The sequence below is a fragment of the Octodon degus genome, unplaced genomic scaffold (genome assembly GCF_000260255.1).
Source record: "Octodon degus isolate 3935 unplaced genomic scaffold, OctDeg1.0 scaffold00005, whole genome shotgun sequence".
Taxonomy (NCBI): Eukaryota; Metazoa; Chordata; class Mammalia; order Rodentia; family Octodontidae; genus Octodon; species Octodon degus.
In genome coordinates, this window is record NW_004524581.1 from 25,679,671 (window position 1) to 25,697,145 (window position 17,475).

General features: G+C 44.1%; 1 protein-coding gene across 1 annotated transcript in view; it reads left to right on the forward strand.

Moving 5' to 3' along the window:
* The first annotated feature begins 2,715 nt into the window (after window positions 1–2,715).
* The window catches only part of Kif6 (kinesin family member 6), a 355,828-nt gene continuing 341,068 nt past the window's right edge, over window positions 2,716–17,475 (forward strand). Inside the window, exons 1-3 of the mRNA XM_023720189.1 lie at window positions 2,716–2,803; window positions 6,230–6,339; window positions 11,592–11,666. Of these exons, the coding sequence (XP_023575957.1) occupies window positions 2,738–2,803; window positions 6,230–6,339; window positions 11,592–11,666 (251 nt within the window). The 5' untranslated portion in view covers window positions 2,716–2,737. The remainder of the gene's footprint in view (window positions 2,804–6,229; window positions 6,340–11,591; window positions 11,667–17,475) is intronic.

Here is a 17,475-nt window from a genome sequence, read left to right on the forward strand (position 1 = left end):
TCTGATTGCCCAATCCTGAGTCATCTTTTCCTCACCTAGTGATAATGTAACAAATACCTGGTGCTCTCCTCTTATCCGTGTCACTGGTGCCCCTGTTCATACCTCATTATAGCTTCTATTTCTTACGACGCTATCATTTACCTATAGCATATCAGCTTCTGTGTATAGACAAGGTAGTTCAATGAGTTTGGACAGGAGTGCATAGTCATGGAACCACAACCACAGCTGAAATATGAAAGTTTGATCACGTTCCTCCAGCAAAAGCAACAACAACAACAAAAACTCTCCAGTACTCATTTGTAATCAATCCTTGCCCTTTCTATAGCCCCCAGAAACCAGTGATCTATCTTGCATCCTGCCTCCATCCCCTGTGGCCTTTTTTGTTGTTATCGTTCTTACTGGGAATCAAACTCAGGACCTTGCACTTGCCAGGCAAGCACTGCACCACTGAGTTATATCCCCAGTCCCCTTTTCTTTGCTAGAATGTCAGGTAAGTGGAGTTATAAAGTAAGTGACCTCTGAGTCCAGCATCATTCATGCTGCATAATAAATGGGAGATCTAACTACTTTGTAGCAGGCGCCTGCAGCTCCTTCCCTTTTGTTGCATGGAGGTACCAGTTTATCTATTCACCAGCTGAAGAGCATTTACTTTGTTTCCAGTTTTGGGCAATTGTAGCTAAACATTCATGTTTAGGTTTCTGGGAGAACATAAGTTTTCAATTCACTTGGGTGAATATCTAGGCATGGGACTGCTGTGTCATATGGTAGATATATACATAGCTTTATGAGGAACTAGGAAACTGCTGTTCGATGTAGCTGGCCCATCTTGATGTCTTACTTGCGGTGTTTGAGAGCTCCAGATGCTCTGTGCCAGCACTGGGGATTGTCAGTTTTATTTTCTTCTTTTAGGTCCTTGTAAGAGGTGTGGAGTGGTATCTCAGGCTTTAATTTGCATCTCCTTCATGATTAATGATATTAAAGATCTTCATGTACTCACTTGCAAGTCATACATCCCTTTTGGTGAAATGTTTGTTTAGATATTTTCCCCTATTTTAAAAACTGGATCATTTTGCTATTATCAGATCTGAAACTTGTAGTATATGTACTATCAAAGCGAGCATGGGGTTTAGCACTTTTAAATTATGCCTGGGATCCAAGTCTTTTATTAGGTATGTGTTTTGCAAACGAAAATTTCTCTTGTGTGTCTTTCAAAAACTAAGATAATTGTAGATGCACATGCAGTTGTAAAAGATAATAGAAACTTGCCTACCCCTAAGTTTCCTACAAAAGACATCTTACATAATTATAGTATAATATCACGATCAGGGAATTTCACTGATAAAATCATCAAAATTACTCGGTCTTAATTGAGTTGCTTGCTTATATGTACTCATTTGTGTGTGTGTGTGTTTCATTCCATGTAATGCTATTATCTGTGTCATTTCTGTGACCACCCTTGCAGTCAGATACAGAACAGTCCATCCTAAGGATTTCTTTACAGCTGTAATCACCTCTGTTCTTCCCTGACAACCACTAATCTCTCCATCTCTGTAATTTTGTCCTTCCAAGAGTCTTATATAAACTGGATCATACAGCATTGAAGTTTGGGATTTGGCTTCTTTTCCATAACATTATTTCCCTGGCAGTTCATCGAATTGTTATGTGTAGCAATCGTTCTTTCTTCTTCATGATGAATGGAATGCCACAATTTGCTTAACCATCGAAGGACACCAAACTTGTTTCCAGTTTATGACTATTACAAATTAATTTGCTACAAATACTCAGGTACAGGATTGTGTGTGTGTGGCTTTTTTTTTTTTTTCTAATTTCTCTGGGATAAACCCCGTAGTGCAATTGTGCTTTTAGGTTTATAAGCAATTGTCACAACTGTTTTCCAGAGCGCCTGTACTATTATGTAGTATGCATTTGACATTGTGCAGCCTCACTGAAGGGAGATTCGAGTTCTCTGAATCTTTGGCAGCGTGGTGGCACCTCTATTTTATTATTTTAATTTCAACCATTCTGATGGGTGTCCAGTGATACGTCCTTGTGGTTCTAACATATATGTCCCTGGTGGATAATGAGGTTAAGCACCTTTTCAGGTGCTGTGTCTGAGGGGCTCTTCCGGACAGGACTACGCCAAGGGAAGCGGTCCCCTTCCTCCAGTCGTCTTCATTCTCCAAGCAGAGCCCGCTCCACCCCGACCGCAGCATACATAGCCCTCATCCCTCAGTTGTAATTTTCTGTTCAAAGTCGGCCTGCTTTCTCAGATCCTGTCCTCCTAGTGGACCAGGGCGGTTGTACTCAGCCCAGGAATGTCAGCCAGGATACAGCGTGTTACAGGCACGTACCATTTTTCCAAAAGAGGAGTGATTAAAGGGCAGAATGATTTCAGTACAAAGGTGAAGGCACAGAAAACGGGTTAGGGAATCTCGGGGAAAGGATCCTACACCGCTCCTCAGCCCTGAGACTGCCGCCTCAGAGTTCTGGCCACACGCATGCGCAGAGCGCTCTGCCGGTCTCCAGCCACGCCCCTCAGCGGCTCTCTTTGGCCCGCCCCTCCTCTTCCGTGACCAATTAGGGCCAGGAGCCGGGATCCTGGCTGCCGCGGGGCTCTGTGGGTAGTAACCCTAGTTACTGTTGCTAAGGCTACGGGTCGCGGAAGGCGGTGGGGGTGAAGAGTTTAGGAAGCGAGCCCTCAGCGCGAGGTCAAGGGTCAGTCAGAGAGGGGGCGGAGATGGTGAAGCAGACCATCCAGATATTCGCGAGGGTAAAGCCCCCCGCCCGGAAACACCAGAAAGGGGTACGCGCTGAGCAACGGGGTGCTGGCGAGGTTGGGTCTCCGGGCGAGGGCGGGTGAGTGGGTGCGAGGGGCGGCGGCGGGGGTGCGAAGCCGGGACTTCCGGGAATCCCTCATACGCTGCTCTAGGTGCGGTAGCACCGGGTCAAGGAAACCACCTACAGACTCGCGCCAGGCGGGTCCTGCCGCGCACAGCCCCACACGAAGACACGTGTGCACAGAGGACCCTCTCCTGTGTGTGTATGTTTGCACACTGCGCCTTTCTGGGAATCTGCCGCGAACACGTGCCCCGCCCCCACGTGTTTCACACTTGGCTGAAAGGGGAGCAAGCAGGAGATGCGTGCTTATCAACTGATGCAAACGTGCGCAGGCAGCTGCACAAAGCTTCCTCGCAGGCAGTGCTTTGCGTGCATTCGGCCCGCAGGAATTTGTTTGTAGGTAGATATTTATGCGTCCTGACACAAATATAAACTTCACTCTAAAAACATTAATGAGTATTTGCCAGGTACTTCCTCTACTGTGCTAAATTCAGGAGATGACAGAAAATATTAAGACGGTCTCCCTGCTCTTAGCAGATACTCCTGTGCTGCTTAATGTTTTAGAACTTTGTCCTCTGTCTCGAAGGGAACGCATTCTTGCTATGTCTTGAAAAATTGCCACTAGGCAGATGTTTTGTCACAAGAACCCTGCAAGTTGGGCACCCTTTTACTCATTTTACAGACGAGGAAAACTGAGCCACAGGTTAAACCATGTAGCCAGGCCACCTCGTGGGTGAGTAGCAAAACTGTGATTTTAATTGAGATTTTTAAAATTATTATTGTAAAGTCATTCCTTTTCATGCAAAAAACAAATTTTTTTTCTTCTTCCAAGTGTAAGTTTAGGCCAGGACACTTTGGGTCAGATTTGTGAGTACTTTGAATAGCCATATTAATATGTTTGGTCTCTATCCCATATCTATATTGTATATATGTGTATTGAAACATTGTAGTATCTCATATATTTAGCGTTTGCCTCTTGCCATTTGTGTATTTAAAAGGAAAATACAATGTCTTTATCAGTAACATAAGGCTTTTTTTTTCATTATGCATATTTAGGAGATTCCAAGGGAAACATTGGCTTTTATGAAAGCAGAAAAGCAGTATAAAAAGAACTATGGGTGTCTTCTCATTTTATCTCCTGTTGCAATCACCTACAAGATTTTTAAAGTGTAGTAAAAAGTATAGCACATGCACTGTTTAATTCCCAGATTCTAGCTTAAAATGTTGAGTGTACACAGATTCTGGCTGTCCGAAGCGGGTGCTCAGCTATGGGAAAGTGAGCGCCTTGGATTTCATATTGAACTTTCTTTACTTAAAAGGCAGTGTTTATTTTAATACACCTCTTTCTCATTTTTACCAGGAGTCGAACCCAGGCCCTTGAGCTTACTGGGCGGGTGCTGTAGCTGAACTACATCCCAGACCCTGTTATGCCCCTTTTCTTAAACATTTCTTTAGTCATCTGCCAAATGGATTATTTGATCCCTGACCCCCAAATATTTTTAGGTGTTGTCCTGTATTTTATGATGTCAGATTCTGAGATGTAACATGATGCCACATACGCCAAAAGAAAAAAGCAGGAATAAAATAAATAAATACCAAGTGAGCCCTTCCCTGCCCTCGCTGAGAAACCCCACAGGTCAGCAGCATGTCTTCTTGTCCCCCTGAAAAGACTGTATGCTTGTTTCTCTAAATGAGGCTTGCAGGATTAACCAGCGACTCAGAGGGCTTTATATTAATCTTATTTCTTAGGGCATTAGAAATGAAATAATAATTTCTGAATTACTAACAATAATGCATAGTGTGACCCTGCCTGCTAGTTTTACAAGGACAGTGCTCTTCCTGTGCAGAGCTTTGTACATCTCAAGACATTTCATATTCATCCTTGCATTTGTTCTGTCTTCTAAAAAATAGCTTTCCTATCTCAGATAATAGGTATTTTTATGACTATAGGTAGAAAGCTAATATATTAAAGTTTTGTGGCCCTAAGGGATTTAGCTCATGCCTCAGAATAGCTTCAACAGAGTGGGGTGGAGGGCATTGTTCCCTCCCCACCCAATTCTTTTCTGTCTGCAGAGCCCAGGGAGACACGCTTTGTAAATGTACGCACTCCTCACGCGCGTGTTTCATGTGTTACATACTCCTTTCATTCACCTGTCTAAGCTGTTAAACTTTTTTTTTAATGTAGTGCACTACAGGATATAGGATATAAAATCTCTCTTGAGAAAACCTACTCAGAATGCCCTGAACCTGATGTCATCATTTTCTACCAATGCTTTTATTCTTCAAAATGACTTTTCAACCTGAAGTTTTCACATTTTAAATGTGAGATTTCAATAAAAATCTGCTTAGGAAATTATTCATACTTTCTGAAGGATTTTATTTGCTTAGGAATATGAATTTTTTCCCTACAGTCAAGCTTCTAAATGGGTCTTAAACAGGAAGTATTTTCTGTTAGGAAGGATTTTATTTCTTGGTGAAAGACAAAAAAAGTCTTTTAAAAAATAAAACAACAAACCTCCGAAAGCTAATGACTAACTTTTTATGATGCCTTACCAAATACTTCCATTTCCATTACATCATTAGATTCCCTAGCAGTCTTGTAAGGAAGGCAATTCTGTTTTCCTCATTTTATATATAAGGAGCCTTGATTCAGAAAGTGATGGCTGGTAATCTGAGCTCAGAATTGGACCCCAAACCTTAAGATTTGTTCCTGGCCAGTAAATAAAGGAGTAGATAACCGAGAAGAGAATTGGAGTATGTCACAGTTGTAAGGGCGTGATGGAAACCCTCCATTTCCCTGTCAGCTTAGAGAGGCTAAGTGATTTCTCCCAAGTCACTTGCCAGTTAATAGCAACCTTGAAAATGACATCAAAGACAGAAACAACACGCGTCTTTTGAAATGGCGTGTCTTTTCAAATGCCTGAATATATCTCGTGGAAACTGGGGCCTTGTGGGACATAACTGAAATATGAGCGTTCTATGAATTCCTCAGGAAGGCTCGGGACCTCATCCTTGTGTCTTGGTGCATAGTAGTTTGGAAGGATTCAGAAGTACTTCCTGGTACTGAAATACTGATTACTTGATATACAACGTGAAAGCAGTATTTAGATAGTAGGTTGTTTTTGGGACTATTAATTTTCAGGCAGGACCTCAGAAACATCCGTATGCTCACATCTGACAATAAATTGACCTTCAGTCAAGGTGTCAAGTACCAACAAACCAATACCACTGAATGGGTGCAGTGCCAAATTTGACAAGTTTCAAAGTGGCCTGCTACCAAGGTATGCCTACAGTTTTTATACCATAATGGTGCAAGTCATGATAACGTGGCCATCATTTAACTGTAATTTCACCATCTTACATTCGTTTATTGTCCCCCTCATATTTGCAGATTTATTCCATAGATGAAGATGAAAAATTAACACCTAGCTTGGAAATTCTCTTACCACGAGACTTGGCAGATGGATTTGTGAATAATAAGCGAGAAAGCTACCGATTTAAGTAAGTCTATCGTTCTCCTCCTGCACTTCCGTTTCACGAGTCAGGTAACTCTTGCTCTGCATTCTTCTCTGCCGTGAAGTCCTGAGCCCAGTTTCTGGTGGAGAACGTAGCCCTGCTCTCTCTTTTGGTCAACAAACTTGAGTTCTTTTCCATGCCCGAAACTGAAAAGAGTGTGTGTGTCAGTGTCTGAGGCTGTGTTCTAGGACCAAAACCTTCCTTAGCTACCTGTGTTTATATAGTGTTACCCTCTTCTCACTCAGCCCGTTATGGTTTAGTTTTATAGGAGGTTCCAATGTGTGATGAAACTTTATTAAAGCTATTAAGGTACAGTCTGCTTCCTGTTCCGATGAGCTTTGTACTGTAAACGGCACGCAGATGTTAGAAGCACTTAGGCACCCTTGAAGCCCGTGCAGTCCAGTGTGACAGCTGTCAGCTCCAGGCAGCTCTGGAGCACTTCAGATGCACCTAGCCTGAAACGAGAGGTGCTGTAGAATATAAAACATAGGAGGGCTTGCTGAAGACCCATGAAATAGAGAATGTGCAATAGCTCCAATTTTTATATTAGGAATTGTAATAAAATTTTGGCTCTATTGAATTCAAAGAGATTATAATTAATTTCACTTCTTTTTTTTTACTTTTTAAAAACACGATAACTAGAACATTTTATTTGCCACGCTTTTTCACATTTGCAGATGTGTTTCATTTCTCTGGGGCTGGCTAATCAGGCTTTGAGGACAGACCCCAGGAGCCACTGTGGGTCGTCATCAGTGCCTCCGGCCTGAACACTGTCCTGGTAGCCAGGCCTTGAATGCTTGGGGGTTATGGCTTTCACACAGCCTTGATTCTCTGCCTAGACCGCCAAGCTATCTCCCCAGCCCAGTTCTGCAGTTTTAGATGAAACTATTTCCTTTAACCCCCAGTCATGATTTCTGATAAAGTTTGAGCTAAAGTTCAATGTGTATGTGATGTCTGGCCCAAACCCTGGGGGTCGAGTTTCGGGCCCAGCTCTCTGTCTTCCACCTCTCTAGACTGTTTCATGAAGGTCCTGTCTTAAGACTGCCCCTGCACTGGCCCTCTGCGTGGAACTCTGCCAGACCTGCTATGGTTCTGTCCCTTTCTGTTTTCTCTCTCTCTCTGTGTGTGTGTGTGTGTGTGTGTGTGTGTGTGTGTGTTGCTAAGCACTGAAGGCTCACAAATGCTAAACATATAATCAACCTCTAAGTTATATTCCTAGCCCCTCTTTTCAAATTTTGATTTGCTCTTATTTTTAATCTCATAAAGATTTCTTTTCAGTCTGCATAACTCTTCCTTTGGTCTCTCACATACTTACCCTCCTTCCACATCTACTTGTTATTGTATCTCCTCTTGTAAGTGCAAGTGGGGTTGCTGATGCCTGCTTGCACAGCAAGGTGGTCCTTACTGTGTCTTTGTGACTTCCTGCTCACTCTGGTCAGATCCTCTCCGGAGTTCCCCTGTAACACATGCTTTACTTTGCTGAAGAGCATCCTCCCGCAGTTGTAGGCATGCTACGTGTCTAAATGGCTTGATGCCCTGGAAGCTGGCATGAGCCACAGCTTGCTGAAGCATCTCATTCAGCATCACATATTACATGAACAACAGTGGACTGTGTCTGTATCTGTCACCCCATCCCAAGTACTTGTCACATTCTACAGAGATAAACAGAGTGCGCTTCAACAAATGCCTATTGAAAGGAAGACAGCAAGCAGCCATTCCGATAGCTAAGGAGTCAGATTCCAGGCCAAGGGAACAGCAGCAGCAACTCCCCCCTGGGCATGTCCCCAGCATGCTGAGGAAGAGGAAAGGCAGAGCGGCTAAAGGGGCAGGCTAACTCCTGCCAGCGGAGCACTCCGGGTCCTGACACGCCCTGAGCATCTGCCCTGAGTGCCATGGGAAGGCCTGGAAGACCTTGAGCATGAGAAGGAAGTAATCTCATTGAAGTTCAAGCAGACTCACTCAGGGACACTCGGAAAATAGGCTGTGAAGGGTAGAGAGAGACCACAAGAGACACTCGGTCAAAAATTATGGCAGCATGAACCAGGGTGGGGACAGTGGAAACATCGGAGACACAGCCAGCTTCTCTATCTGCAGTCCTGCATCTGCAAAGCCACACACTGTGGGCTCAGAAGATCGGCGGCGAGGGGGGAGATGTCTGCACTGGGCACGTACAGGCTTTATTATCTAATTTTTTCATTTTTATTCATTATTAATATTAAAATATTCAATATTTTCATTATTTATTTGATATAGGGTCTGCTATGCAGTCCAGATTTGTGGTGATCCTCCTATCTCAGCCTCCCCAGTGCTGGGATCACAGGCATGACCACCACACCCAGTTTCAGGGCGGGCATGACCTGCAATACCAGGGATTGAACACAGGGCCTTGCGCTTGCCAGGCAGGTGCTTAGACCACCGAGCTCTCTTCCCAGCCCCTCTAATATAATTTTTGCATAGCATTTACATTGTGTTAGATATCAGAATTTCCAGTTGACCTGCAGCATATGGGAGGATGCATAGAACGTGTGTGCAAGTCCTGTGCCATGTTAGCACCACAGCATCTGTGGTTTTGGTATCTGAGGTCCTGGAGCCAGCACCCTGAGGACAGACATTAGGGGCTGACTCTAACTGGAATCTAGATGCATTTTGAAGGTTAGAGATAATGGAGTTTGTCGGTAGACTGGATATAGCATATAGTACAGAAAGAGAGGGGCCAGGGGTTCCCTGAAGGTTTCAGAGTGAACTTTTAGAAGGGTAGAGTATCATTTACTGGGATGAGGAGAATCACAGGAGAAACAGCTTGGGGCAGGAGGACAGTAAGTGTATGCTGAGTTTGAAACGGAGCTTTTAAAAAGCCTTCTCAACTTCTTAATAAAAGAAAGGACCTTCTAGGGATACCTCGATTTTATCTCGAACGTTCTTTTGAATCCACTGTCTGTGGACCTGTCGATGCACAACTGTGGATGGGGAGGACTCCGGTGATTATCTTTGTGCACTTCAAATTTCTCCTAAGTGATTAGGCTGAACCATTAAAATTCCTCCTAATTCTGATTCTATTTTCTGTTTAGTGTCTTCCAGGAGAGAGCTGATCAAAAGACCTTTTCAGATTGCTATGCAACTGTATTATGTGAAGTAAAATACTCCGGGATAATAATATGTGATGTTTAATATGCAATCCATGATTTATTATAAACTTTGATGCTAGAATTTCTGTTCTGAAATATATGGGGAGATGCCAATAAACAGAGGGATATGAATTGCTTGTGGTTCTGTTAAATAGTGGAGAATGTCATTTTCCCCGAGGAATTCAATACACTTTCTAAGTATTGTACTAAAATTACATTTTAGTCTAACTGAAACCTTGTTAGAAGTGCTTGGTACCTAGTAGGCACTCGGTATATATTTGTGAAATAGATTAGAAAATGAGCATGCCGTCCTTCGGAGGTGCCTTCCAGACTATATTCTGCATGTGATAAACCCCTGTCATCTTCTTTGATTACATAGTAATAGCTACAATTCCTTAATAGTCAAGTAAGTGGAGCAGGGAATTTGGAGACAGCAGCCAGCCAGTGTTCATTGTCATTCTCCTCTAAGGCACTGTGCCCAGACACCAGAGTGGCCGGTGGCGCTCTATGTAGCATTCTCACAGGCAGCATGTCCCCCTCTGTGCAATGCTGAGGTGCTGAGACACTGATGTGTTCGACTCTGAGCCTGGCACCCCATCAGAGCTGTGATCTCCTCGGCTCCAGCGTGAGCAGAGTTCCTCTGTGGTGTGCTGCTGGCTTCCCCAGAATGGAGTTGATGAGCCATCGGGGCTTTCCTGAAACCATTGTCAGTTACAGACCAATTTGTGAACTCCCTGGTGGAAGCAGTTGGACGCCTTGCCTACAGCCTCCACTGTAACTGAACGCGACCCCTGTGCACTGCAGGCTTGCAGAGCCAGGTGCCAAGTCAGAGTGGTACAGGGTGCCCCACCCTCAAAGTGCTTGTTTCAAAGTTTTTGCATCCTCTCCCTACAATTGTCAACTCCATAAGTTTAAAAAGGTAAAAGACTAGGGCAGCAAGATAGCTCGGCAGACTAAAGCACCTGCTTAGGCTGGCACAGCAACTGGGGTTCCATCCCCAGTGTGCCGAGCTGGCCCCGCCCCCAGGTGCACTAAGACTGAGACCGGGCGTGGTAGTGCAAGCCTGTAATCCCAGCACTTGGGAGTCTGAAAACAGGAGGATTACTATGAGTCTGATCTGTGTAGTGGCACCCTGTAGGCCCTGTACCAAAATACATAAATAAACAAATAGGAGGCAAAAGACTTATATGATCTGAAGAGAAGCCACAATATAAGTTCATAATTTACTTATACAGAAAACATGGAAGAACAAACCAATGGACATCATATACCCTGGAGAGATTCACCTTTTACTAACATTTCGTTCTATTCTCATTGCTCTTGGTCTCAATCTTGTTGTCACATTTTCATAGGAGCCCTCTGTGTTGGTGGCTCCTTAAATCACTGTAAAAGAACAAATGGTGTGTCTCCTGCCTAAGGTGTCCCGTGTGCTTGTGGGCCTGTCCCAAGTTGGGGTGGCACTGGGAGAAGAATGAAATCAACACCATCGCACCTTCCCTCCCTGCCACCACCCCAAGAAAAGGACTTCTCTTTGCAGAACATATCAGTCTTAATTTGCTTTTTGACTTTTGAATTGTGGCCAAGAAAATGAAATGAAATCAGCCTGAGAATTAAAACTGTGGATGCCGTGATGTGGAGCCTAATTAGCAGAACATAAACTATTGTTCGAAAATTTTAAGTTCAGTTGGCTAGCATACCACGCACAGTTGCACGCTTTCCTGACAGGTCAGGCATCAGAAGTTCTGTGGCTGTTTACATCCTGTTCTTGGGCTCCTGTTTCATGCGCTTATCTAGCTATGAATTCGATGCCATTTACAGACACTGTCCCTCTTGAGAGCTACAAAACACACCGTGTATTATTGGGTTCAAAGCTGCTGCAGTGTCTCAGAGGGAGGCATTGTGCAGACCTTGTCAAAGCAATACTGTTTACTCACCATTTGTAGCGGGAGCACAACGACACAGTGTGGTGGGACCACAGGGCCGGCATTGTGTTCGGTTAGGTAAGGCCAGTGATGTAAACGTGGGGCATGTGCAAAGCTGGTGGAAAAACAAGATTTGTGAACCTCGTCCTGTTTGAAAGCTCAGCTTTTAACTACCATTTTCCCTTTGCAGATTTCAAAGAATTTTTGATCATGATGCGAAGCAAGAGATCATTTTCGAAAGTATTGCCAAGCCAGTCGCTGAGAGGTAGGGTTTCCTGAATTCTGTGCTTTTGCCTCCTGTCTTCTGTACTCAGTTACCAGTGCTAGACTCAGGCTCTCGGGCCTGTAAAAACAACAGCATTAATATCTTCGAGTTACATACGTGATGCTTTGGACTTAGATTCTGAGCCCCAGAACCAACCAGTGATACTCAACAGCTCTTATGACTCCCATCAGGGCCTGCCCATTAGCTCAGTTGTTTAAGTGCCTACTTAAGCAAAGTAGTCTGGCTCAGGATGCTGTGTTTTGATCCCCAGATCCTCATGCCTTACCAGACCTGCCCTTAAGGCATCTGGAGCCAGCACAAAAAAAAAAAAAAAATTCCTTCTTATGGTTCCCACTTTAAAAGATACAAAACCGAGAGTTGCAGACAGCAAGAGACACTGAGGGGGGGGGGGTGGCTCCTGGTGGCACAGCCCTGGAGGATTCTCCAGTTGGTACCTCAGTGCTCTTTCTTCAGCCCAACATTTAAACAGTTCGATGGGCAAAGCATAGGGCCCCACGGTGGCTGGCTTTGCCGCACCTCAGTATCATTTCAAGGTTTGGTCCTTGCTTTCTAAGTCCACTTTGTCAGTATTTCCAGGCAGCTCCCAGCTTCTGACTACTGGGATCAAAATTACGAATATACCTTGACCAGATCTCCCTGGGACCGGACAGCCACGTCCTCTGATAAGCATACCATCCTGTTGTAGGAAACCTGTACTGCAAACTCTGATGCTGACATCATGGGCATGATTTTAATGACCTCAGGGCCTCCAGACAGAGCTGCTGTGCATTTAAGATGAAAATATTAAAATGAAAATGAGCCCGATTTTCCAGTGTACCGATCAGTCTACTTTCTTCTGTGGACGTTGCTAGCTGCAGGTCACTGCGCTTTGTCCCTCAAGTGCCTGTATTTCGAATCCTGCTCCATCTGGGCCCCTCATGTGTCATACACTCCTCCTGTTTGGGTAGGATGAGGTCAGGCAGCGCTTGCCATTTCCTGTGTAATCTCCATCCCGTGACTGCTCTTTAGATTACATTCAGGACTCCTTGATCAGAGGGCAAGCGTTTCTAAGATTCCTTTCCTTTGAGTGAGCCTCTGGACCAGGGCATTCCTCTGATAGCTGGCCTCGTGTTTTGTGCCAAGTGATTTGAGGACTGAACCTGAGTTTTGATTTCGCGGATGCCGGGGTTTTCCTCCTGCTCCTGCTCCTGTCTCATCTCTATCCCACCTCCTCCAGCACTGTCCCTTTCCTCTGCTTTCCTTTATAGTACGTTTATTTGCAGTAGTTGAACAGCCGCTTCCTCTCTTGATCCTGTTTGTATCAGGTGTTGTCTCTCAGCTCTAATTTCTGTAGAGTCATTTGAGTGGCAATGGAAATGTCTCAGTCCTCAAAGTCTTGGAGGTGTCAGATCTTTCATATATATATTGGACTTGTAGTGATCTTTTCAGCCTCCCCAGTACTGGGATTACAAGCATGCACCACCACAGCTGGTCTTGGCTCAGCATGCCCAGGAGTGGAGCCAATGCAGCATGTGGTGCTGGAGATTGAACCCAGTTCCTGAGCTTGCCTAGGCGGGTGCTTAGTCTGCTGAGCCGTCTCGCCAGCCTGAGGTGTCTGATCTTAACACAGTTCATTCTTCCACCTTGCACGCATGCTGTCCTGGTTGCCCACGTGGAATCCACTTTGCTTCCATCGTGTGCAGCCCTCATTCACCCTCGCTGCTCCCTCTGCCCTGCTGGCCTCCCCTAGAAGTCTACACAGCAGCAGCCATTGCAGCCCGACATCTGTGCTCGGATCCCGCCGTCTCACTAGGGCCTTCTTTGACTGCTTGTCTGAGTCACTCTCTTATCTCTGGGACATACACTACCTGACACTCACCCCTTAAACATCCTTTAAAGGCAGAGGGGTTCGTATATTATAGAGGTTTCAGTCTATAGATGGGGGATCCAGGGCAGGACAGCATGGCACAGGGGCCTGGCGTAGGAGAGCTGCTCTTGGTGCAGTGGGAGCAGAGAAAGCTCAAGGGAAGGGGGACAAGCCCTTCTAGACTACCTACCCATTATCCACCTCTGCAGACCAGCCCCCACCTCCCAACAGCAAGTTAGCTGTAGCTCCCCCAATCCAGCTGCCTTCCACAAGCTCCTCCTGTGAGCAGGAGGCTCTTTGAGGACACACAGATATAAACTAGCACTACCCTATTTAAAGTCCCTCTTCCCACCCCCATTTCCGTGCCTTTTTCACTTCTTTCTGCACTTGTTGCCATCTGAATTACTATGCAGTTTGATTACTTATTAGTATTTGACTAGTCTCTGAAAGAGTTAGCAAGTAAATTAACTTATTGAGTTAACAGCCTGGGGAGGAAATCACTTTTTTCATAGACTTTAAATATATTATGTACATATTCACACATGTTTGCATTTCAGGCAAACTTAAATTGTGAAACTCTGAAAGAACAAAACGTAAAATATTATTAAAGTCTCATTTATATATAATATTTGAAGTAGTATTTACCTCTATAAATTGAAAGTCAGATTCTAAAGAATTACGTAATTTCTGGCCCATGAGTAGCAGCTGTACCATGTTAGGTCTTAAAGAGAAATGTCTGCTGTTCCCTGGGAAGACTAGTTTTCAGGAACGCGTTACCAACATAAAATACAGCCACCCTGAGCTAGCTATTTGAAGTTGTTATATTGGTTAACATGTCCCAGCTTAATTCTGGTTACCATGTGCAATTAAAGCTAAATTAAACTAATCACATTTCTTTCTGAAATCCTATAATTGAGGAATCTCAGTGATTTAGACTTACCTTTTCCGGTCCCGTTCAAGCTGATGGTGTTATGCCAATACTGTAGGATGCCGTGGATGGAGAGGAACTGTAAAGCTTTAGCCTTGTATCATTGGAAATTAAGCAAAATAATAGTTGTGGCTATTTATTATTCAGTACATCTCCAGTAAGAAATAATTTGTCATCTTGCCCCTTCTGAACTTTAGTTTTTCTGGCATGTATCCTATGTTTATTGATAGTATGTAAAACTGCCTTTTATCATATGAATTTAACTCATTGGTTTTTAGATGATTTTTTAAGTGTATTTGGTTATTACAGGGTCTCACTAGGCAGCTTGGGCTCATAGTGATCCTTCTGTTTTCAGCCTCCCTAGCATTAGGATTGCAGGCATACACCACTATGCCCAGACTCTGTGGTCAGCTCAGCCTGCATGCTGGCTCAACGCGGAATGTGGTTACAGGGATTGAACCACAGTCCCTGCACTTGCCTAAGCTTGCCTAAGCAGGTGCTTTAGTCCATGGCTATCTTGCTGGCCCTGGATGAATTTTTTATAAAGCAAAAATTTAACAAGTCCACAAGTGTTTATAGTATTAAAGTATATAAAAGAGTTTGTTATTTTATTTTATATTTTGCTTGGTATTATGCTTCTCAAACTAGAGTTTATTGATCTTGGGGATGTGTGGTAGTCTGTCCCAAAATACTTATAAGTTAATTACCTTGGGACATCATCCTGGAGTGTTAGTTTCACTTAGAGATTTAGGGAGAAAAACTTTAAACTGTACATTTTTATGAATTCTTATATGCATTTGCAGATCTGTAGAATTCCAGTTTTTAATAGATTTAATAGTATATATTACCTAGAAATTTGAGATATAGGAAATTCACCTTATTTACAATGAGCAATTTTGGGGAGATTTTGAGTTTTGGGTCTCTGGAGGAACATGTTGGTTTTCCCAAAATGATTAGGGTCCGTACTGCCAGGAAGACTTCTCATGCTTTGCTGTAGACTCCCTCGCTGGTGCTACCAGGTAAAGAAAAACATCTGCGTCACAACCAGCCATGCAGGTTGGTTTTTAAGAAGCTCTTAGTTACCTATGAACCGTCACTTTTTAACCATTGGTTTCACCAGATGAGCAAAATCAAGTCAGCCTTTCAGTGTATACCAAGAGGTGACTGAAGGGGAAGAGAAGTCTCTAAGGCTTATGGTCTCAGCATGGGAGAGTCCTGGCCATCGGTGCTCTGGCTGGGCAGGAGGCCAGGCTCCCACAGGGATCCTCTCATGGAGCAGCAGGGACAGGGCTCAGCAGGGCGGTCACTTAGCACTCTTTATGGCTCCCAGCTTTGCTGGTGGTACCTTGAGACCCTGTGCTACTATGACTAGAAAGCCACAACTGGGGAGGAGGGTCATCAAAGGAGAATGAACCAGAAAAGTCCCCTTATCAGTGGTTCCCCTTGTGTACTTGTGCTTAACATCCTCTGGTTCAACATTCTGGGCTTCAGGTAGAGTAACAATCTGTGCCTCAGCTGTGTGACTCACTGCTGCAGTTCTCCTCTCTGAGCTCAGGAAATGTGGTAATCGCCGCTTGCATGCATATGAATGTATTTTGTGAATGTCAATTATCCTTTTCAATTGAAGGTATGAAAAAAATTATGCTTACTCTTTTTTCACTTTAAAAATGCACCCCATGACTTAGTTCTGTTCCAGACCAAGATAGAATCAACATATTGATTCTCTCTCTCCATTCCTTTCTCTCTCCATTCCTTTCACTGAGTATGGTTAAAAAATCCAGATATTATAAAAAAAAGAAAAATAAGAGGTGAGGAGAAGAGGGCAGACCAGCTAGACATTGAGCCTAAGGGACAAGATGGTGGTGAATTCTCCGAGCTGTTTTTCACTCACGTATCCCAGACTGGATACTAAAGAAACTGGCACCTCAGAAGCACCATGGGATGTAGACAAAAATGTCAAGAAGAGGTTTCTCAAAAGAAGAGGAAGAGGAAGAGGAAGAGGAGGAGGAGGAGGAGGAGGAGGAGGAAGAGGAAGAGGAAGAGGAAGAGGAAGAGGAAGAGGAAGAAGAAGAAGAAGAAGAAGAAGAAGAAGAAGAAGAAGAAGAAGAAGAAGAAGAAGAAGTAGAAGTAGAAGTAGTTGTTCTTGGCAAGCAGCAGGAAAGGGGCAGTTCAGTAAGAGAGAAGACTTAGACACAGCTGCCCTCTGTACCTAGAAGCACTGCCAGAAAAGGCCTGGCTGAACAGAGCCCCCTGTCCCTACCACCAGTGTGATATCACAGAGAAAGGGAAGGGAATTCTTTCTCCCTCACTTGTAGGTAACAACTCCATTTCCCAACTGTGTTATCAGCTGAGTCACATGGAAACCCTGGGGTCCACCACCATCCAGCAGTAACAAGGCCAACCCCAGCCTGCTGTCGGGTCAGTGAGCAGTAACGGGCCTTTCCCACCCAGCCAGCAGGTGACAGAACCTGAACTTTCACCCACCCAGTAGGAATGAGTCTTCTCCACAGATGGCAAGAGAGGCAGAGTAAGGAACCTGGACCCTTGTCCCCACAGTACTGAGGTGACCTCCTTTTTGACAAGAAAGTAGCATAGTGTCAGTAAGGCCCCTGAAATCATCCAACCTAAAGAACAGAAAGACAATAGACTGAAGAGACCTTCAAGGACCTGTGACAGTGGTAGTGAGCCTGTGACACGTGTTGTTTTTCTTTTTTAAGACAAAAGTTGTTAACATAGGAGTTGTTTTTTCTAAACAAAACCCTCAATGTTTAGGCTTAATTGTAGTATTGGCACCTGGCAGTAAGTAAGTGGGTTTTGAGTCATAGTTTGGCATTATGTTCACCATCCCTGAATGACCCATGAGAACTATAGTAAAAGGTCTAACATTTTTGTCATCAGAGTCTTAAAGGCAAAGAGGATTAGTTAGAGAAGTAATGGCTGAAAAATACCAGATTCAGTGAGAGGCCTACACCTAGCTTTTCCAAGAAACAGAGAAACCTGTAATAGTAAAACCC